The 18,306-nt window shown below is 41.4% G+C and overlaps 1 protein-coding gene across 6 annotated transcripts in view; it reads left to right on the forward strand.

Moving 5' to 3' along the window:
- HMCN1 (hemicentin 1) overlaps positions 1-18,306 on the forward strand; it is a 327,504-nt gene that overhangs the window by 110,629 nt on the left and 198,569 nt on the right. For all 6 annotated transcript variants that reach the window (XM_043521104.1, XM_043521103.1, XM_043521105.1 and 3 more), the window contains exons 7-10: positions 6,203-6,323; positions 6,899-7,162; positions 9,338-9,482; positions 15,200-15,321. In XM_043521104.1, coding sequence (XP_043377039.1) covers positions 6,203-6,323; positions 6,899-7,162; positions 9,338-9,482; positions 15,200-15,321 — 652 coding nt within the window. The remainder of the gene's footprint in view (positions 1-6,202; positions 6,324-6,898; positions 7,163-9,337; positions 9,483-15,199; positions 15,322-18,306) is intronic.

The following is an 18,306-nucleotide window of genomic DNA, read 5'->3' on the forward strand; positions in this document are numbered from 1 at the left end:
GTTTTCACTGTGGAAAGAAGATAAATAGCATTGTCCCCCAAGGATCTGTATTGGGGCCTGTGCTGTTCAACATACTCAAAAATGATCTGGAAGAGGGTAAACAGTAAGGTGGTAACATTTTGCAGATGATACAAAATTACTCAAATCCAGAGCTGACTGTAAAGAATTACAAAGGGATCTCACAAAACTGGGTAACTGGGCAACAAAATGGCAGCTGAAATTCAATATTGATAAATGTTAAGTAATGCACATTAGAAAATATAATTCCAACTATATGTACAAAATGATGGGGGTCTAAATTGGCTGTTACCACTCAAGAAGGATCTTGGAATCATTGTGGATAGTTCTCTGAAAACATATGCTTTAAACATCTGTTCAGTGTGCAGCAGCAGTCAAAAAAGCTGACAAGTTAGGAACCATTAGGAAAGGAAGAGACGATAAGACAGAAAATATCATAATGCTACTATATGAATCATAGAATCATAGAATATCAGGGTTGGAAGGGACCTCAGGAGGTCCTCTAGTCCAACCCCCTGCTCAAAGCAGGACCAATCCCCAATTAAATCATCCCAGCCAGGGCTTTGTCAAGCCTGACCTTAAAAACTTCTAAGGAAGGAGATTCTACCACCTCCCTAGGTAACGCATTCCAGTGTTTCACCACCCTCCTAGTGAAAATTTTTTTCCTAATATCCAACCTAAACCTCCCCCACTGCAACTTGAGACCATTACTCCTTGTCCTGTCCTCTTCTACCACTGAGAATAGTCTAGAACCATCCTCTCTGGAACCATCTCTCAGGTAGTTGAAAGCAGCTATCAAATCCCCCCTCATTCTTCTCTTCCATAGACTAAACAATCCCAGTTCCCTCAGCCTCTCCTCATAAGTCATGTGTTCCAGACCCCTAATCATTTTTGTTGCCCTTAGCTGGACTCTCTCCAGTTTATCCACATCCTTCTTGTAGTGTGGGGCCCAAAACTGGACACTCCAGATGAGGCCTCACCAATGTCGAATAGAGGGGAACGATCATGTCCCTCGATCTGCTCGCTGTGCCCCTACTTATACATCCCAAAATGCCATTGGCCTTCTTGGCAACAAGGGCACACTGCTGACTCATATCCAGCTTCTCGTCCACTGTCACCCCTAGGTCCTTTTCCGCAGAACTGCTGCCTAGCCATTCGGTCCCTAGTCTGTAGCTGTGCATTGGGTTCTTCCGTCCTAAGTGCAGGACCCTGCACTTATCCTTATTGAACCTCATCAGATTTCTTTTGGCCCAATCCTCCAATTTGTCTAGGTCCCTCTGTATCCTATCCCTGCCCTCCAGTGTATCTACCACTCCTCCCAGTTTAGTATCGTCCGCAAATTTGCTGAGAGTGCAATCCACACCATCCTCCAGATCATTTATGAAGATATTGAACAAAGCCGGCCCCAGGACCGACCCCTGGGGCACTCCACTTGACACCGGCTGCCAACTAGACATGGAGCCATTGATCACTACCCGTTGAGCCCGACAATCTAGCCAACTTTCTACCCACCTTATAGTGCATTCATCCAGCCCATACTTCTTTAATTTGCTGACAAGAATACTGTGGGAGACCGTGTCAAAAGCTTTGCTAAAGTCAAGAAACAATACATCCACTGCTTTCCCTTCATCCACAGAACCAGTAATCTCATCATAGAAGGCGATTAGATTAGTCAGGCATGACCTACCCTTGGTGAATCCATGCTGACTATTCCTGATCACTTTCGTCTCCTCGAAGTGCTTCAGGATTGATTCTTTGAGGACCTGCTCCATGATTTTTCCAGGGACTGAGGTGAGGCTGACTGGTCTGTAGTTCCCAGGATCCTCCTCCTTCCCTTTTTTAAAGATTGGCACTACATTAGCCTTTTCCCAGTCATCTGGGACTTCCCCCGTTCGCCACGAGTTTTCAAAGATAATGGCCAATGGCTCTGCAATCACAGCCGCCAATTCCTTTAGCACTCTCGGATGCAACTCGTCCGGCCCCATGGACTTGTGCACGTCCAGCTTTTCTAAATAGTCCCTAACCACCTCTTTCTCCACAGAGGGCTGGCCATCTACTCCCCATGTTGTGATGCCCAGCGCAGCAGTCTGGGAGCTGTCCTTGTTAGTGAAGACAGAGGCAAAAAAAGCATTGAGCACATTAGCTTTTTTCACATCCTCTGTCACTAGGTTGCCTCTCTCATTCAGTAAGGGGCCCACACTTTCCTTGGCTTTCTTCTTGTTGCCAACATACCTGAATCCCTGGTTCACCCACATCTTGAATATTTTGTGCAGTTCTGGTTGCCTTATCTCAAAAAAGATATGTTCGACTTGGAAAAGTTACAGAGAGAAGGGCAACAAAATGATTAAGGGTGTGGAACAGGTTCCATACCAGGAGAGATTAAAAACACTGGGACTGTTCAGCTTAGAAAAGAGATGTCTAAGGGGTGATAGGATAAAGGTCTATAAAACCATGAATTGTATAGAGAAAGTGAATAAGGAAGTGTTATTACCCCTTCACATAACCCAAGAACCAAGGGTGACCCAATGAAATTAATAGGCATCAGGTTTAAAACAAACATAAGGAAGTACTTCTTTACACAATGCACTGTTAACCTGTGGAACTCATTGCCAGGAGATGTTGTGAAGGCCAAAAGTATAACTGGGTTCAAAAAAGAATTAGATAAATTCATGGAGGATAGATTCATCAATGGTTAATTGAATCGGTGCAAGTCCTGTGTGTAGACAAGTCCTAAGTGTAGCCATAAATCAGAGGCTAGAGTAAATAGAATTGCATTGTACCAAGGCTAGTTGTCTCCAGGCATGCCAGTTAAGCAAATATTCTGTTTGTCGGAGTTCCAATTAAGTGGATACATGTATGTTTAAACAAGGAGATTCCATCCTGCCACAGCCCTGATGAAGAATGCACACAATGCTCCTGGCAGATGCTAATGGCAGCACTCGCCTTCGTTCCAATGAGAAGATGGTATGAGGACAAGTCCCTGGCTCCTTCTTCCACTCTGCATCAGTCAGCAGAACTGACCTTCTGCTGAAGGGTGCACTTTCAAGGTGGTTGGGCTGCCAGTGCAGTATGTATTTTCTGGGCACTAAGGAGAAATGCTGGCAGAGAACCAAAATTTCTCTAGGGGGTCCTGCTGCCCTCCTTCCCCCATCCTGGGACAGGTCTTAAAAGCCATAGTCTATCCCATAATAAAATAGATATTTCAATATACATGGTGTATCGCTTTGGTTAACAAAAGCCTTCCAACACAGATCAAAGATGAAGTCAATGCTTCAAACTATACTTTAAAGGTACTGTTTCCGCAGGTTGGCTTGGAAATAACTTGTAATCTTTATTTACTAGTTCCATAATAGAAGCTTTGGTAGGTGATTGTATCTAATTACTCCTTAAGGTCTTGCTGGTAACAAGTTACAGGCCATTAACACAATTACAGACCTGTTAAGATAAAAAGGCTTGTCAGCAAGGCATAGAAGGAGGCAATCCCATTGAGAAGAGACAGCAATGAGATATCCTTAAGCACTGTTTTGTTTTCCTACAAGGCAGGAATTGTGAATCAAAAAGGTCTTACAGTTTTTCTGTTGGAGGATGTTGCAGAAGCTTCCTGCTGACTTAGGTTAAATGGCTGTTCACACAAGGCCAAAGAAGAAAAAAGGAGTCAATAGAAAGGCTTGTAATTATTGTGAACAAGAGAGTTCTTAAATGGCCATTATAATTACCCATTTACAGTCTCCAAGCCAAATCCGGCTGTTTAGATGGAGCGTAATGATAAAGCCAGAAAAAATCCCATTTAATGAACACATCCTTTGAAATCTACTTTTAATGCAAAATTGATGTCTCTATAGTAACCTGTAAATAACAATATGTAAATAGTATCTTACAATTAGCACACCCTCTCCCCCATCTGCTAGCTATGGTGGTTTGAATTTTCTCAGCTTGCATGGAACAAATTATATAAAAATCAAAAAGCTGTCTGACACCACATTTCTTAATTTAAATAAAAATACCTCTTTATTCATCACCTACATACATTTTGAATTATTTTTTGTTTTGTTTTTTTGTTTGTAATAATGTTCCTGGAATGTTCCAAGTCTTGCAAATGTTTGTGCGATGAGTATGTGTTTGCACAAAATTTCACATAGCAAATGCTTATGCAGCTGTCTTTACATCTTTTTGATTTCCTTCCTTCTATTTATAAAACATTCAGCCATCCAATCAAGGAGCAAAAACGTTAATATGTGACTTCAGTGACCCATCATGCAACACAAATAGACAAAAAAACATAGTTTGAAAACAATCCAACAAGGTTAAGTTTGTTCCTAGATGTTTGTACAACACTTAGCACAATGGGGCGAAGATCCTGATTAAGGCCTCCAGGCTGTACAATAATAAAAAAGGTTATTACTAAAAATAACTGTTTTAAAACCATTTTTAGTAATAATCAATGTCACTAATACTCAAGTATCTGGATAATTTACTAACAGAAATATTCGTCAGATGTATTATTTGTTATGAATAGTTCACCGAGTTCTGATCCTTGGCCTGTTTTGCTTGCATTAAGATTTTACAGCATCTGAAGAAGTCAGGGAAAGCTTTTCAAAATTTTTAATTGTGCTATAAATGTCTTATACAGATGTCATATAAAACTACGAAAAGAAAACTTTGTTACTACATTTGTCCAATGAACATTTAACAGCCAATTAACGCTTGATAACAGAAGTTATTTGATATTGCATTTAATATTACTTTGTATCCTTTAATATTGTTAACAGCTGGTTTATATTAAAAAGACTTTACATAGTGATTTTCTGAGGTGAAAAGCTAACTAATAGAAATAAATAGTGGTCATTCCAGTAAGACAGACACCAATTTGTCATAGTGCCTAGATGGCTGATTGTCCAGGCAGCCAGTTATGATAAACAACTGCTTCATCTAAAAATAATCATGAGCAGAGTTTTCACTAGATCTAAGAAATTATACATTTATGACTAGATAAAATAATTCCTCTCAATCTGTACTCCCAATGGCATGAGGAGATTTAATAGAGAATTTACTTTGTAGATAAAAATGTACATTTCAGGCTGCATTCTCTATGCATGAAGTTTAGAGAAGACTTTGCAGATTAAAGTTTAATCATAGCGTAATGAACCCTTTATCAATCTTTGCCTCCTGTGCAATCTTTTTGTACTCTTTCTATGTGAAATAGTTCATAGATTTTTCTTGATTAAAAAATTTAAAAGGTAGTTCCATAAGCAACAAGGCACAGTGTGTGCGCAGAGTGGGTGAATGCAAAGAGCCCTGGCCTCTTGTGTTCTTTGGAAATCACTATCTTTCCTTCCTGGCATACAGTGCTGCTAGATACCCCAAATGGGCTGGAACAGGATCGGGCAGGACTGGGGCCTTTGACATGAGCCAGTCTTTTTCTGAATGGTTTAAGGGCCTCATGGTGCAACACTTTGTAAGTTGTTGGAACTTCTGCTCTGGGTTGTGCTCTGCTAGGGTTTCAGAATGGTTCTGGTTGACTCAGTCAGAATGCCTGTGGCTGTAAAAGCCAGAATTTAGCTTTTAATATATAATATCAGCTGATGTACACTTCTTATTCATATAATTATTGGATATTCAATGTCCATGATGTTTTCATCCGCTTCATTGCTAAAGCTTGAGTGACGTTTGTTTAAAAAGAGCATTTTTTATCTAATGAAAATACAAGGGTGAATATGTATTCTTGATAGAGGAAGTAAACCCATGAATTATGGGACATTATTTACACTAATTTATACTAATCTTTTGCTATCTTCTATTTTTTTGTTTGTTTGTTTTTTGCTTTACAAAATTACCCATATACTTTATAACTGTCTAATCTTGATTGCTTTGCTCAAACACATCCCCCCATTGGAGTCATGCAACTAGGTCCAGCAATATTTGGCCTCATGTGGATGCCCACCATAATATGCCCTAGAGGCATATTACTTTCATTCAGTCTTTCTTTTCACAAGTACTAAATTCAGAAGGGTTCATTATCTAGAACAAAGGCTTTTAAATGGTTCATTTTGTTTATAACATCTGATATCTTCTTACTCCATTTTTCGTGATACTTAAAGTCTAGTGAGCTCAATGAATGCTACAAAGGACTGCAAAGCTTGTAGTGCAAATTGCTCCAACAGTGTTTCAATTCAATATTTTTCAGACATCCAGCAGTGGAAGGCACTCTGTTCGTATAACAGGTCTCAGTACTATTGATTTTCGAGCTGGTTTTTCTAGAAAGCCAACCCTAGACTTCAAAAAAGCATCCAGCAGACCAGTGCAAGGTCAGTTTGTGCTCTGTTTCTACTGTATTTAATTGTTTGGGGAGGCAGTATGCTCAGTCCCTAGGGAAGAAATATATACTTTATGTTGTTCTCTATAATTAGGCCTCTGCTGAAACTCAGACCATCATTGACAGGTTCCGAAGGGAGCCATACCCTGTCCTTAATTCCATTCATGATGTCATTACCTGTGGTGCCCCATGATACTATGCACGCTTGTGTATTAGAGTTTTTATGTCTTATAAATCCCAATGTTTTTATTTCTGGTATGGCTCAGAGTTACAACTTCCCTTCTTTTACTTTTAGAGACTGTAAAATGTTTCAGTTTGGCCCCTCGGGGAGGGGAGGGAGTTAATGAGGCAGCTTTATAAGCACCTGTTGGAAATTAGTAACTGAATCCTAAATAAAGCACATCATGTTATCAATGCTAACACACTGTTTTGTGTTTCTTAACAGCTGGTAGAGAGTGCTTTAAACTGAATCGTGTGCATTTACTCAGGGGCTGAAGACACACGTCTATAGAGTTTAACCTTTTCTTATGTTTTGTTAACACTTACAATATATTTCTGTTTTCATAGGAATACCTACCTATGTGCTGTTGAATACAACAGGGATTTCTCTTCCAGCGAGAGTTGACCGTCTAGAACTTCTGAGTATCACAGGGGAGCTTCTTAAGACAATGCCTGTGAAATACTATCCTGATCGAAAACCCTATGGAATATGGAATATTACTGACTTCATCCCACCAAACGAAGCCTTTTTTGTTAAAATAATGGGATATGACAAGGATGATTATCTCTTCCAGAGAGTGTCAAGTGTTTCATTTTCTAGTATTGTTCCTGGTAAGATTTATTTTATTTTATTTTACTTGAGTGAACATTTATTATGCCTGAATTAATGGAATGGATGACTTATGTTTTTTTTCTACTTGCCCATCTAATGAGGAAAACTTGTCTTACCCCATTGCCTACAAAACTTGCAAGTTGATACAAAGCAATCTGAGCATCTTGGAGGATCTACTAAGGAGAATTTTAGTCAGATATTGAATTTCTTGTAAAGTAATCTAACAAGTGTTGAAACTACAGCTTGCCTTGTCTACACTGAAATTTTAAGATGAATTTTCCCAGAGGGAAGACAAGGTCATGGAGAGAAAACATTTGAATAATAGGGGAAGATACTGTATGTACACTAGTGTGTGTGGGAAATTGTGTTCTACTTTCACATTTAAGAGCTTGCCAAACTATTCAAGAACTGCCAGTTTTTAAAGAAACGTTTTTCTACACAATATTTTATTGACTTAATTTCATTTCTATTTTCTAGGTAAAAATTTCTCATTATAGAAATAGGTGTGAGAGGGAATTAAGAAATAAAGCTGCCACTACTAGCAGTTGTTGCTATGGAGCCAGAACTAGCAAGGAAAGCATATTCAGGGCCTGATCCTGAAAAGTGCTGCAAACCACCTGATAGATGCTTGGGCCCCTCAGATCCCATTCAGACCAATAGGAGCCAAGGACCCTCAGTAGCTACTCAGCATGCTTAAGGATCAGGCCCTTATTGGGCTTGTCTTCTCTAGAGTTTTTAAGCTAGAGTTAATTGTTAGGTAGTTAACGCATTTGCAAAGGCTGGTAAAAACTCTAATATAGACATATCCGGAAATGTGCTAGCAATAAACGTGTGTTCTTAACATGAATATAATCCTTGTGTAGACAAGGCAAGTTGGAGTTTTAATTGGTGTTAGCTGACTGAGGCTAACCCTAGGGAGGAGCTTATGGTTTCATCTTGACCAGCTAAGGCTATAACTACACTGTAAAAAGGTGTGTGTGTGTGTGTGTTTTATGTCAAGTTAGCTATCTACTACACCTTTGATTAGCTACATCAAAGTAAAAATGACAGTGCTTTCTCTTCGGTAGGATTTTACATTGAGATTGCTAATTCGATATAAAAACATACCTTTTTTACTGTGAAGATATAGCCCAACAAGTGTTGAAACTACAAATTGCCATGTCTACACTGACATTTCAACATGAAGTAAACAGGAGTTAAGAACACACTCTTTCCCAGAGTGAAGACAAGACCATGGAGAAAAAAAAATTGCATAATAAAGGAAGATACTGTACATTCAGTAGTGTGGGAAAAATTGTAGTGTTACTTTCACTTGTAAGAACTTTCCAAAGTATTCAAGAGCTGCCATTTTCCAGACAGACATTTTTCCACACTTCCTGGATTTTTTACTTAATTTCTTTTCTGTTTTGTCGCTCTTGAGATTCTGTGCTGAATTGCTTCTCCCTGGGTCCTAGGTTTGATTAGGATTTAAAGGTTCAATGTTAGATCTTGTTACCTAGATAAACTGTCTTGATCTAAGTAATGTCTTCTAAAGCTCTAGTCAACGCAAAGCAAATTTTACTTTAGCATACGCTAATCCGACAGAGTTTAATTTGGTTCCCATTGAAATCTGTGGGAGTATTACCACTTCAGTGGAAGCAGAGACTGACCACTTCTGAAGATTCCAATTTAACTCCACCAGCTTAAAACATACTATAGCACAGCTTGCCTTGTCTTGATTAGAGTTTTAGAAGTTGGTCAGGCTGTGCTAGCTAACATGATCTAATATAACACCTTAAAATCTTAGCTTCACCTTGGCCTTGTCTAGGCTAAGGGCATTTCTACACTAGAAATGCTACTGCAGCACAGCTGCAGTGCTAAAGTACAGACATTTACTACAGACAGACAGAAGGGGTTCTTCCACCAAGAGGTGGAAGCTAGGCTGATGGAACAATTCTTCTATTGACTACACCAGGGCTACGCTGGCTTGAGTATGTTGCACAGGGCATGACATTTTTCGCTGCCCTGAGCAATCTGCTTAAGCCAGCCTAACTCTCTAGTATAGACCAGCCCTCAGTGTCTTGATAAATCTGGACTTTAAGGAAAAGATTGTTAGCATGTGTATTAATCACAATGAATGGAGTATAGGTGAGTAGCTGCTAATAACTTGTTTATGAATATTTTGCTTTCTGTAGATGCTCCAAAAGTTATAATGCCCAAGAAAACTCCAGGATACTACCTGCAGCCGGGGTATATATCTTGCCATGTGGAAAGTCTTATACCTTTTATTCAGCGTTTCAGCAGAAATGGAGTAAAACTGGGAATGGATCAGTTCTTCAAGTAAGCAGTCATTCCCTAACATAATTTTGGGCATTTAAAAAAATCAAAATTAAACTTCAGAGCAGCTTTTGTAACTTTATTCTTGAGGATTTTTATTGTACTTTGTTCATAATGGTGAATGTCCATTTAAGGTGGGATTTTCCAAAGCGCTCAGGACTGGCCTAACTCAGCTCCCACTGAAGTCAGACCTATGTAAGACAAAACTTACATTGTAACCATGTTAATGATTTTTTTGGATCAGTTGTGAGAATTTAAGCAAATAACAAAGAATAACAAGCAAATAACTGCATGAGGAAATCAAGATTGTATACTGTTGTGGGTTTGGGGTGTGTGTGGGGATGGGGGGAACACATTTTCTGTTTGTAGGTGGAGAGATCATATGGTTCCAGCAGAAATCTATGTGCTTTGCTTTATTATGCTCCAAGGGCTATATCATTCTCTTCTTTGGGAAAGCTTCCACGGAATACATCACAAGGATCTCTGGACTCTGTTTACACCACCACCATGCAGACTGCAGATACAGGGAATAATACAGTCTCTTTCTCTATAGAACAATCCAGGAACAATGAAATAGTAATCAAACAAGCAAAAAACCTATAGTCCCCAAGTCTAAGAAAATATTTTCTGGAAAACAGTTAATCACCATCCCCTCTTTTAAAACTCCAAACCTTTCAGAAGAAGAATGAAGACCACATTCTATAGCAACTATACCTGATAACAGAGCAAATAAATTCTGAAATCCTCCTGTAAATTCTTGGCAGAGTAAAATTCTGCAGCCCCATTTTTTATGAGGTGCTATTTCCATTTAGACATCCTAGGTACATACTTCTCCTGCTCTGTAATTCTCTTCATACTTTAATGATCAAACATCGTATTTTACTTCTTATTTTTTTCATAACAGGTACCAACCTGCATTTTTGGTGATCATGTTACTTATCTGTAGAATGGAGCTGAATATTACATTAACTTAACAAAATATTCTTCAAGACAAATGCTACTGAGCAAGATGCAGAGCACTGGTGCCAATTGGGGGCACTGGTGCCAATAGATGCCCTTCCCAAGGTTTATGCACTTTCTCAAAGTTTCCTAGACCTCAGAATTGGGGGAGCCATTTCCTGACAACTGTAAGCAGTGGTTCTATACTAAATCAGGACAGCTGCTACTGGAGCAGTCTGGTGTGGGGGTGGGCAAACTTTTTGGCCCGAGGGCCACATCGGGGTTGCAAAACTCTATTGAGGGCTGGGTAGGGAAGGCTGTGCCTCCCCAAACAGCCTGGCCTCCACCCCCATCCAACCCCTCCCACTTCCTGCCCCCTGACTGCCCCCCTCAGAAACCCCAACCCATCCAACCCCACCCTACTCCTTGTCCCCTGACCATCTGCTCCTGGGACCCCCACCCCTAACCACCCCCCCGGGACCCTACCCCCTATCCAACCCCCCCGTTCCCTGACTGCCCCAACCCCTATCCACACCCCCGCCCCCTGACCGGCCCCTGGGGACTCCCACGCCTATCCAACCCCCCCACTCCCTGTCCCATGACTGCCCCCCCAACGTCTGCCCATCCAACTGTGCCCTGCTCCCTGTCCCCTGACTGCCCCAACTCCTATCCACACCCCTGCCCCTAACCACCCCCTGGGACCCCACTCCCATCCAATCCACCCTGCTCCCCGCCCCCTGACTGCCCCGCCCCATCCAACTGCCCCCTGCTCCCTGTCCCCTGACTGCCCCCCAAAACTCCCTGTCCCTTATCCAACCCCCCGTGTTCCCCACCCCCTTACCATGCCACTCAAAGCAGCATGTCTGGCAGCTGCGTTGTTCAGCCGGTGCCAAACGCACTGCCGCGCTGCCGTGCAGCAGCACGCAGCCCCGCTGCCCAGAGTGCTGCCCATGCGGCAGCATGGCTGCAGGGGAGGGGGGACAGCAGGGGAGGGGCTAGGGGCTAGCCTCCCCAGTGGGGAGCTCAAGGGCCGGGCAGGACAGTCCTGCGGGCCGGATGTGGCCCACAGGCCGTAGTTTGCCCATCTCTGGTCTAGAGGCATGCTTGTAATGCCACTGAAATTTGCTCCGGCCACCCCTCTGTAGAGATAGAGGGGAAGCCAGGACAAATTTCAGTGGATGGTGTTGCAACCTGATACACAGGGTCACAGTACCACTAAAATTTGGTGGCGGGGCATCCACGCCAAGTGGTGCTGCGACCTGGTGCGCTGGGAATCTGTTCTTGGGCCGTGGAGTGCTGGGGGGTCACCAAGAACTGAGCTCCTGGCAACACTGCTCATGCACTGTGTGGGTAAAAGAGAAGGGATACTCCCTCACTGAGGAAGACCTGGGATCCCTGCAGCAGGAGGAGGGGAGGATGAGTAGGGGCTCCCCCACAAAATATCTGAATTGGTGCCATTGATGCACAATTTAATTGGTTATTTTGGCTGCTATTTGGTGTGATTTACTAGTACTGAAGTTCCTTACTGAACTGGTCCATCTTCAGTTATTTATGAATGGTTTAACTGTATAATTGGGCTGTACTACTGCACTCCATCTGATGAGTTTTATTTTATACTTTGCTGATGATCAAGCTACAGCTGTTTATTAAATGGTTGTTTGTATGCTTGGTTCATATATTTGCATATGTTGTTGATCATGAGAGTTGTGTATTCTGGCTGTAGTATCACATTAGGATTAATATGAGTTAAAAGCATTTACAGTGGACATGCTTTAAAAAGTTAATTCTGGTTCTAGAGATATTAGTGGCTCTAGTGTTATTCCCCATTTTAAGTGTTTGGAATATTGCTGGAATCAGAAATATCTCTAAAACTGCAATGAATTTTAATGTTGTGGTGCAGTCAAAAGAGCTTGCTATGACATTATTGGCAAGTCACTTACTTCTTGGTATATCGGTTTCCCATTTGTAAAAGTAGCACTAATAAGGCTTACTCATCTTTGTGAAACACATCGAGATATATGGTTTTCTACATAGGAAGTATGAAGTATCATTAACTATTATTTTAGCTGAAGGAGAATAGAGTGGTGAGGGACTCAGAGTAATGTGCATTCAAAAGTCTGATGTTTTGTCCAAGTGACTCTTGGTTTGAAAAGATGCAGGGGAAGACTTTCAAAGGCACAAATGGCAATTAGGCACCTCATTTCAATTGAAAGTCAATGGGCATTGGGTGCCTAACTGCCATTTGTGCCTTTTGAAAATCTCCCCTGTGTTGTATAGGACAGAAACGTTAAATGGGATCACCAAAGAATATGAAAACTGAAAATGAAATTTGCAGTTTTGGCAGCAAAGAATGCAGCCCTGAGCCCATTTAGTAAAAGCTATGCAATGTAAAGCCACTGATGTTCATGGTTCAGTTAGCTAAGTCTGTATCCTAGTCAGCCAAACACACAGAATACATTCCTGAATGGATGCGAGAACCTATTAGCCCACATTTTTTCACAAGGACCCACTAGTACCTGAGTACAATGGGGTTGCTGGCTAGCTCAACTAGGATAATTGTACCACCTCAAAGTGGTGTAGCCAGATAGATTGTGGCATGGCCAAGGACTGTCTTGATGTCTGCTAGCACCTGGAGACAGGTACAGTACATACAGAAGGTACAAGGAATACTGTGCAGTGTGCTTCCCTTGTGCCCATGAGGCGTTCTATCCATGTTCACTCTGCACAGGCAGATTGGGGTTCCACATCTACTTACCCTGAGGTGCTCATCTCCCCCCCACCTTAGAGAAAGGATGGTACTCAGCCATCAGCATTTGCAGGTTGACCGATGGAGTGTGCTAGCATTTCCTTAACTGACAAAATAAGCATCTTAATCCACAAGTTACATGTTGTTGTTTTTTTAAAATTGAATAAGTAAAATGTGCAGTAAAGTAAATTAAAACAATCTGAGAAAAGGCAGGGCCTGATGTTGAAAGGTGCTGAGCACCAAGAACTGACATGGACGTTGCAGGGAGTTGGTCAAATTATATTGCAAGCACATATTATACTTTTTTGCCAGTTTAAGTTTTTTAAATAAACAGGCATTTGTGATAGGATAACTTAAGGTGTATAAGATAAATGTAGAAACAGAAAAGGAACAAGATTGTTAAAAATGCAGTTATGTATATATTCCTTGAAGAGCAATTCTACTTTATATTTGGGAGAAGCATGCAGATCTCTTAAGTAAATGTTCTTACCATCTCCTTGCTGCTAGAAGTAACTAGCGTTTCCATTGCTGGCAGTGCACTGGTGAATGTCTTGGAACAACAGCTCTGATATGTGAGTTTGTAATGAGCATGGGATCAGAGGGAATAAGCAGAAAGTCCAAGATCACTCTGCAGGTGTTATCTGTGGCCTAACCTTTTGTGCAAACAGATTCTACTGCCTCACAATGCTGAAGCACTGAATTTTTTACTATAATACCAAATTAAATGTGGCCTTATTTTGTATCTAATCTTTTTTTCCTACTGTATCCCAAAACATGTTATGGAGTTAAGTCAAGATTTTGGGCAGATTAAGGGAGAGGGAAGGCAGTTGGAACACTAATACACAGGTTTCCCATATTGTGGAAGGTGTTTCCCAAAGGCATCATGATCAGTCTTGTCTTCATTAGATATATTTACTTACTGAAACAACAGATCAGAGTCAGCAATGGGATACAGAATTAGAAGACGATTGTAATACTTGCACCATATCGTGCCATACAAAGTGTAGCTGCTGAATCTTAAGAAGACATCAGAATTTCTTTAAGAAGCACACACAGTAACACGATGTAGTTAAATTTTTACTTCCTTTTTTCCCCTATAGCATTATAAACGACAAAGGTACTATAAACCAGCAGCTTTACTTGTGATATGTTCTATGGGCAAAAGCAGGTGTTTCAAGAGCATTCATTTGATTATTTTACCCACATCTGACTGCAACTTCTACCAAACCCAACTCTCACAGACTTTACTTACTGTTTTCTGTATCTTTCTGTATTTACACTTACTGCTCCATTTGTTTCAGTGTGTGTGGCTGGTAAGCTGACATGGAGAATGCTGAATTACTATATTTGTTTCTGGTCCTACTTTGGGGTCAAAGAGCCTTCTGCACACAGACTCACCACGCTAATCTCTTCATTCAAGAGATAGGGAAGTGCAGAGATTGCTCCATGTGTGTCTCCATGTGGGCACAAGGTACTCCAAACCAAAGCATGAGGTGCAGAAAATGTGAGTGAGACTCCATCCCTCACTGCACTGGCCCTTGGAGCTGACCCACACATGTAGAGGGAACCAGTCTGCATCATTGTAAGGGATGGTGCATTCTGTACATACTTTGCTGATAAATAATCAATATAACAGTATTTTGTACTTTCTTCCATTTAAAAGAAATCCAAGGTTGATCCAAGAGTAGAAATAGCTGAGTGAGCGACAGCAGTTTTGTATTTTATGATGTGACTACTTGTCATGGTTTTTTTTCAAATGTCTCAATGTATGTATTATGTAAGGAATGCATGCCTCTTAATACTCATAAAAGTCTAATCACTCCCCCCCACCTTCTTATTTAAATCAGACCCTAAAAACTGCATGTAATATAATGCATAAACAAAAGGGATTTTAAAAGGGTGTGCTTTTTCCTACATATGTGAAATTTTCATTAGCCTTACTGAGAGTCACATGCCAATCAGTAGGAAACTAGACCCTTTACTGCCCTTCTCTTAATCTCTTTCAAGCAGTTACAGAGGCTTTATCATTTTACAGAGAATCATCTAGCATGAACTGGGAAATTGCCAAGGTCTCCTTGTCTGATGAAGGATATTATGAATGCACTGCTATTAGCAGTGTGGGCACTGGACGTGCTCAGACATTTCTGGATGTGTCAGGTAAATGTTGTTTACTACTTCTGTACTAGACTTCTGAATTAGACTACTAAACTCTAAAGTGCTGGCATACAGTCATTTTTACTTAACAGAAAGTAGCAACATTGGGTGGCATAAATTATGGCAATCCAATGCCAATAAAATGTTTTATGTTAATGTATGTTCTTTTGTTGCCAATATATCATGTTTCAAAACCTTAATGGAAGCATTTAGGACCCAGTTTAAAGCATTTAAATAGATTCATCCGTGTTAAGTAAAGTGCTGTTGAATTCTTTCTAACACTCTTCCATGAAGTCAGTGGGATTTAAGCACATGTTTAAGTTCTTCCCTGAATAGATGTGAGTTGCTGAATTTCTTTTGGAGGCACAAATTGCAGCCTGAGAGAATCCACTCATATTTTTTTTTGTCTCAAACCTTAGCGGTTACACTTTTAACTCCCTGACTGTAGGCACAAATCAGATAGCTGTGAAATTACAAAGATTTGCATCTAAAATTAATTTCTACTTTAGTTTTAAAGCAAGTTCCTAATGATTTATTGGAAATCTGGAATTTTTTGTTTATTATTATTATTATGTATTATTTATTATTTTATTTTAATTCCTGAAAGGATTATCAAGAAATAATGAGATGAAATTAAATAAAGGAAAAATTAGGTTGAATGTAGAGACACGCCTTAATAATGAAATTCATTATATTGTGGAACATTGTCCCAAATAAGTGGTTGAAGGCTCATTACTTGGGTCATTTAAAACTGGACCAGACAAAAGCACTAGAAAATATATTGTAGGAAACAATTCTTGTTATGCATCATTCATATGGGTATTCTTGCGGAAGAAAGATTCTATGTAAATGTGAATTATTATATCTGTTTTGAACTGTGCAGTTGGGATGATGTAAGGAAGACACTTTGAAATCCTTACACATAAATATTTGAAACAAAATTATTTGGATTTTCTTACTCCTAGCAAAGTAAACTTACTCTTTTCAAGTATTTTCAGTTTATCAAGTTGACAGGCAGTATATCACAGATCGTCCATTTTTGTCAACTGCTGTCGGAAAGGTACTGGAACGATCTCAGCATTTTCAACTTCAGAAAAAGCAAACATTTACATTTGTTTTTTCCTGCAAGTATTAAATCTTAAAGTGTCAAACAGCTTGTTAGTTTGTGCAGACATCTTAAATAAAGGGCCAACAAAGGCATGTGTACTGAATGTGAGGAATTTGGTTCTAGGTTTGAACAAAACATTGGTAAGTACTATGTGTACATGAGATCAACAAGAGATAGTGTGTCCTAGTGGATACAACACTGGACTGGCGTTCTAAAGACCTGGGTTCTGTTCTTGGCTCTGTCTCTGGGTTGCAGAGCAAGTCTCTTCCCCTCTTTGTGTCTGTTTTCCCATCTGTAAAATGGGATAAAGATACTGATCTACTTGGTAAAGTGCTTGGATATCTACAGATGACAAGCATTAGATAAAAGCTATATATACATGTCAAAAGGTGGAGTAACTTACCAAAGATATGACTGTGTGTGCATACAGACACACACACACGTGAATATATATATATTGACAGGGTGCAGGAGCAAAACTCAGTCCTTAGTAAGCAACTCTGGCTTTCTTTCCCTTGCATGGGTGATCTGTGATAGGGTGGTGGCTATAAGAATGACTGCTGCTGGGGAGCCCACGGGGACCATACTTGTGGGAAAGCAAGGCTCCAGATCCAGGTGCCCAGGGCTTTTGAAGAAATTCACCACTGTGCAGAGAGCTAGCCCAAGGCCTGTGCACATACTGTGAGATCTTAAATGAGCTGAATGGCTGGCTCTCAGCACTAGGGTGACCAGGTGTCCAGTTTTCAACTGGAACACCCAGTCGAAAAGGAACCATGGCGGTGCTGGTGAGCACCGCAGACCAGGCCATTAAAAGTCTGGTTGGTGGTGCTGCCCGGCTAAGGCAGGCTAGTCCCTACCTTTTCTGGGGGGGTGGTGCCTGCGGGCGAGAGCAGCACGCAGAGCTGTCTCTGTGCCTCCACCTAGGAGCCGGACCTGCTGCTGTCCTCTTCCGGGGCGCAGCGCGGTCTGCGATGCCAGGACAGGCAGGAAGCCTGCCTTAGCATCCCTGCTGCTTCGCTGACTGGGAACCGCCAGAGATAAACCCAATCACCTGCCCCAGCACTGAGGCCCCCTCCTGCACCGCACACCCTTCATCCCCGGCCCCATCCTAGTGCTCCCTCCCAGCCCAGAGCCAGCACTCCCAGCCCAGAGCCCTCACCCCCTCCCACACTCCAAACCCCTGCCTCAACCCGTAGCCTGCTCCTGCACTTCAAATCCCTCGGCCCCACCCCTCAATCCTGGAGCCCTCTCCTGCTCCCCAAACCCCTCATCCCCAGCTCCACCCCAAAGCCTGGACCCCCCAACCAGAGCCCTCACCCCCTCCCACATCCCAACCCCCTTCCCAAGCCCAGTGAAAGTGAGTGAGGGTGGGGGAGAGCGAGCCACCGAGGCAGGGGGAATGTAGTGAGCAGGGGGTGGGGCCTCAGGGGAGGGGTGGGGAAGGAAGTGGGCCTTGGGGGAGGAGCAGGGCTAGGGTATTCAGTTTTATGTGATTAGAAAGTTGACAACCCTACTCAGCAGAGGGATGAATTTTTCTCCTTTAACAGAGAACTCCTGTTTGGTTATCTTCGCTTTGCTAATGGTAATCTATTGAGTACAGTCATATCCTGGTAAGTTACTCCACCTTTTGACATTTGTGTCACACTCAGTCCATTATCCTCTGCAGATCTGTATTTCTGTGTTTAAGAACAAATGCCACTGGGTTTATACAAAAGAAGTGTGGGGCAAAACCCCAATAAAACTATATGAGTTTAAATTTCCTTTCTCGTTTGCATTTAAATCAGCGGTTCTCAAACTTTTGTACTGGTTACCCCTTTCTCACAGCAAGTCTCTGAGCATGACCCCCCGCCTTATAAATTAAAAACATTTTTTTGTATTTA

This window comes from Chelonia mydas, chromosome 8 (genome assembly GCF_015237465.2).
Source record: "Chelonia mydas isolate rCheMyd1 chromosome 8, rCheMyd1.pri.v2, whole genome shotgun sequence".
Taxonomy (NCBI): domain Eukaryota; kingdom Metazoa; phylum Chordata; order Testudines; family Cheloniidae; genus Chelonia; species Chelonia mydas.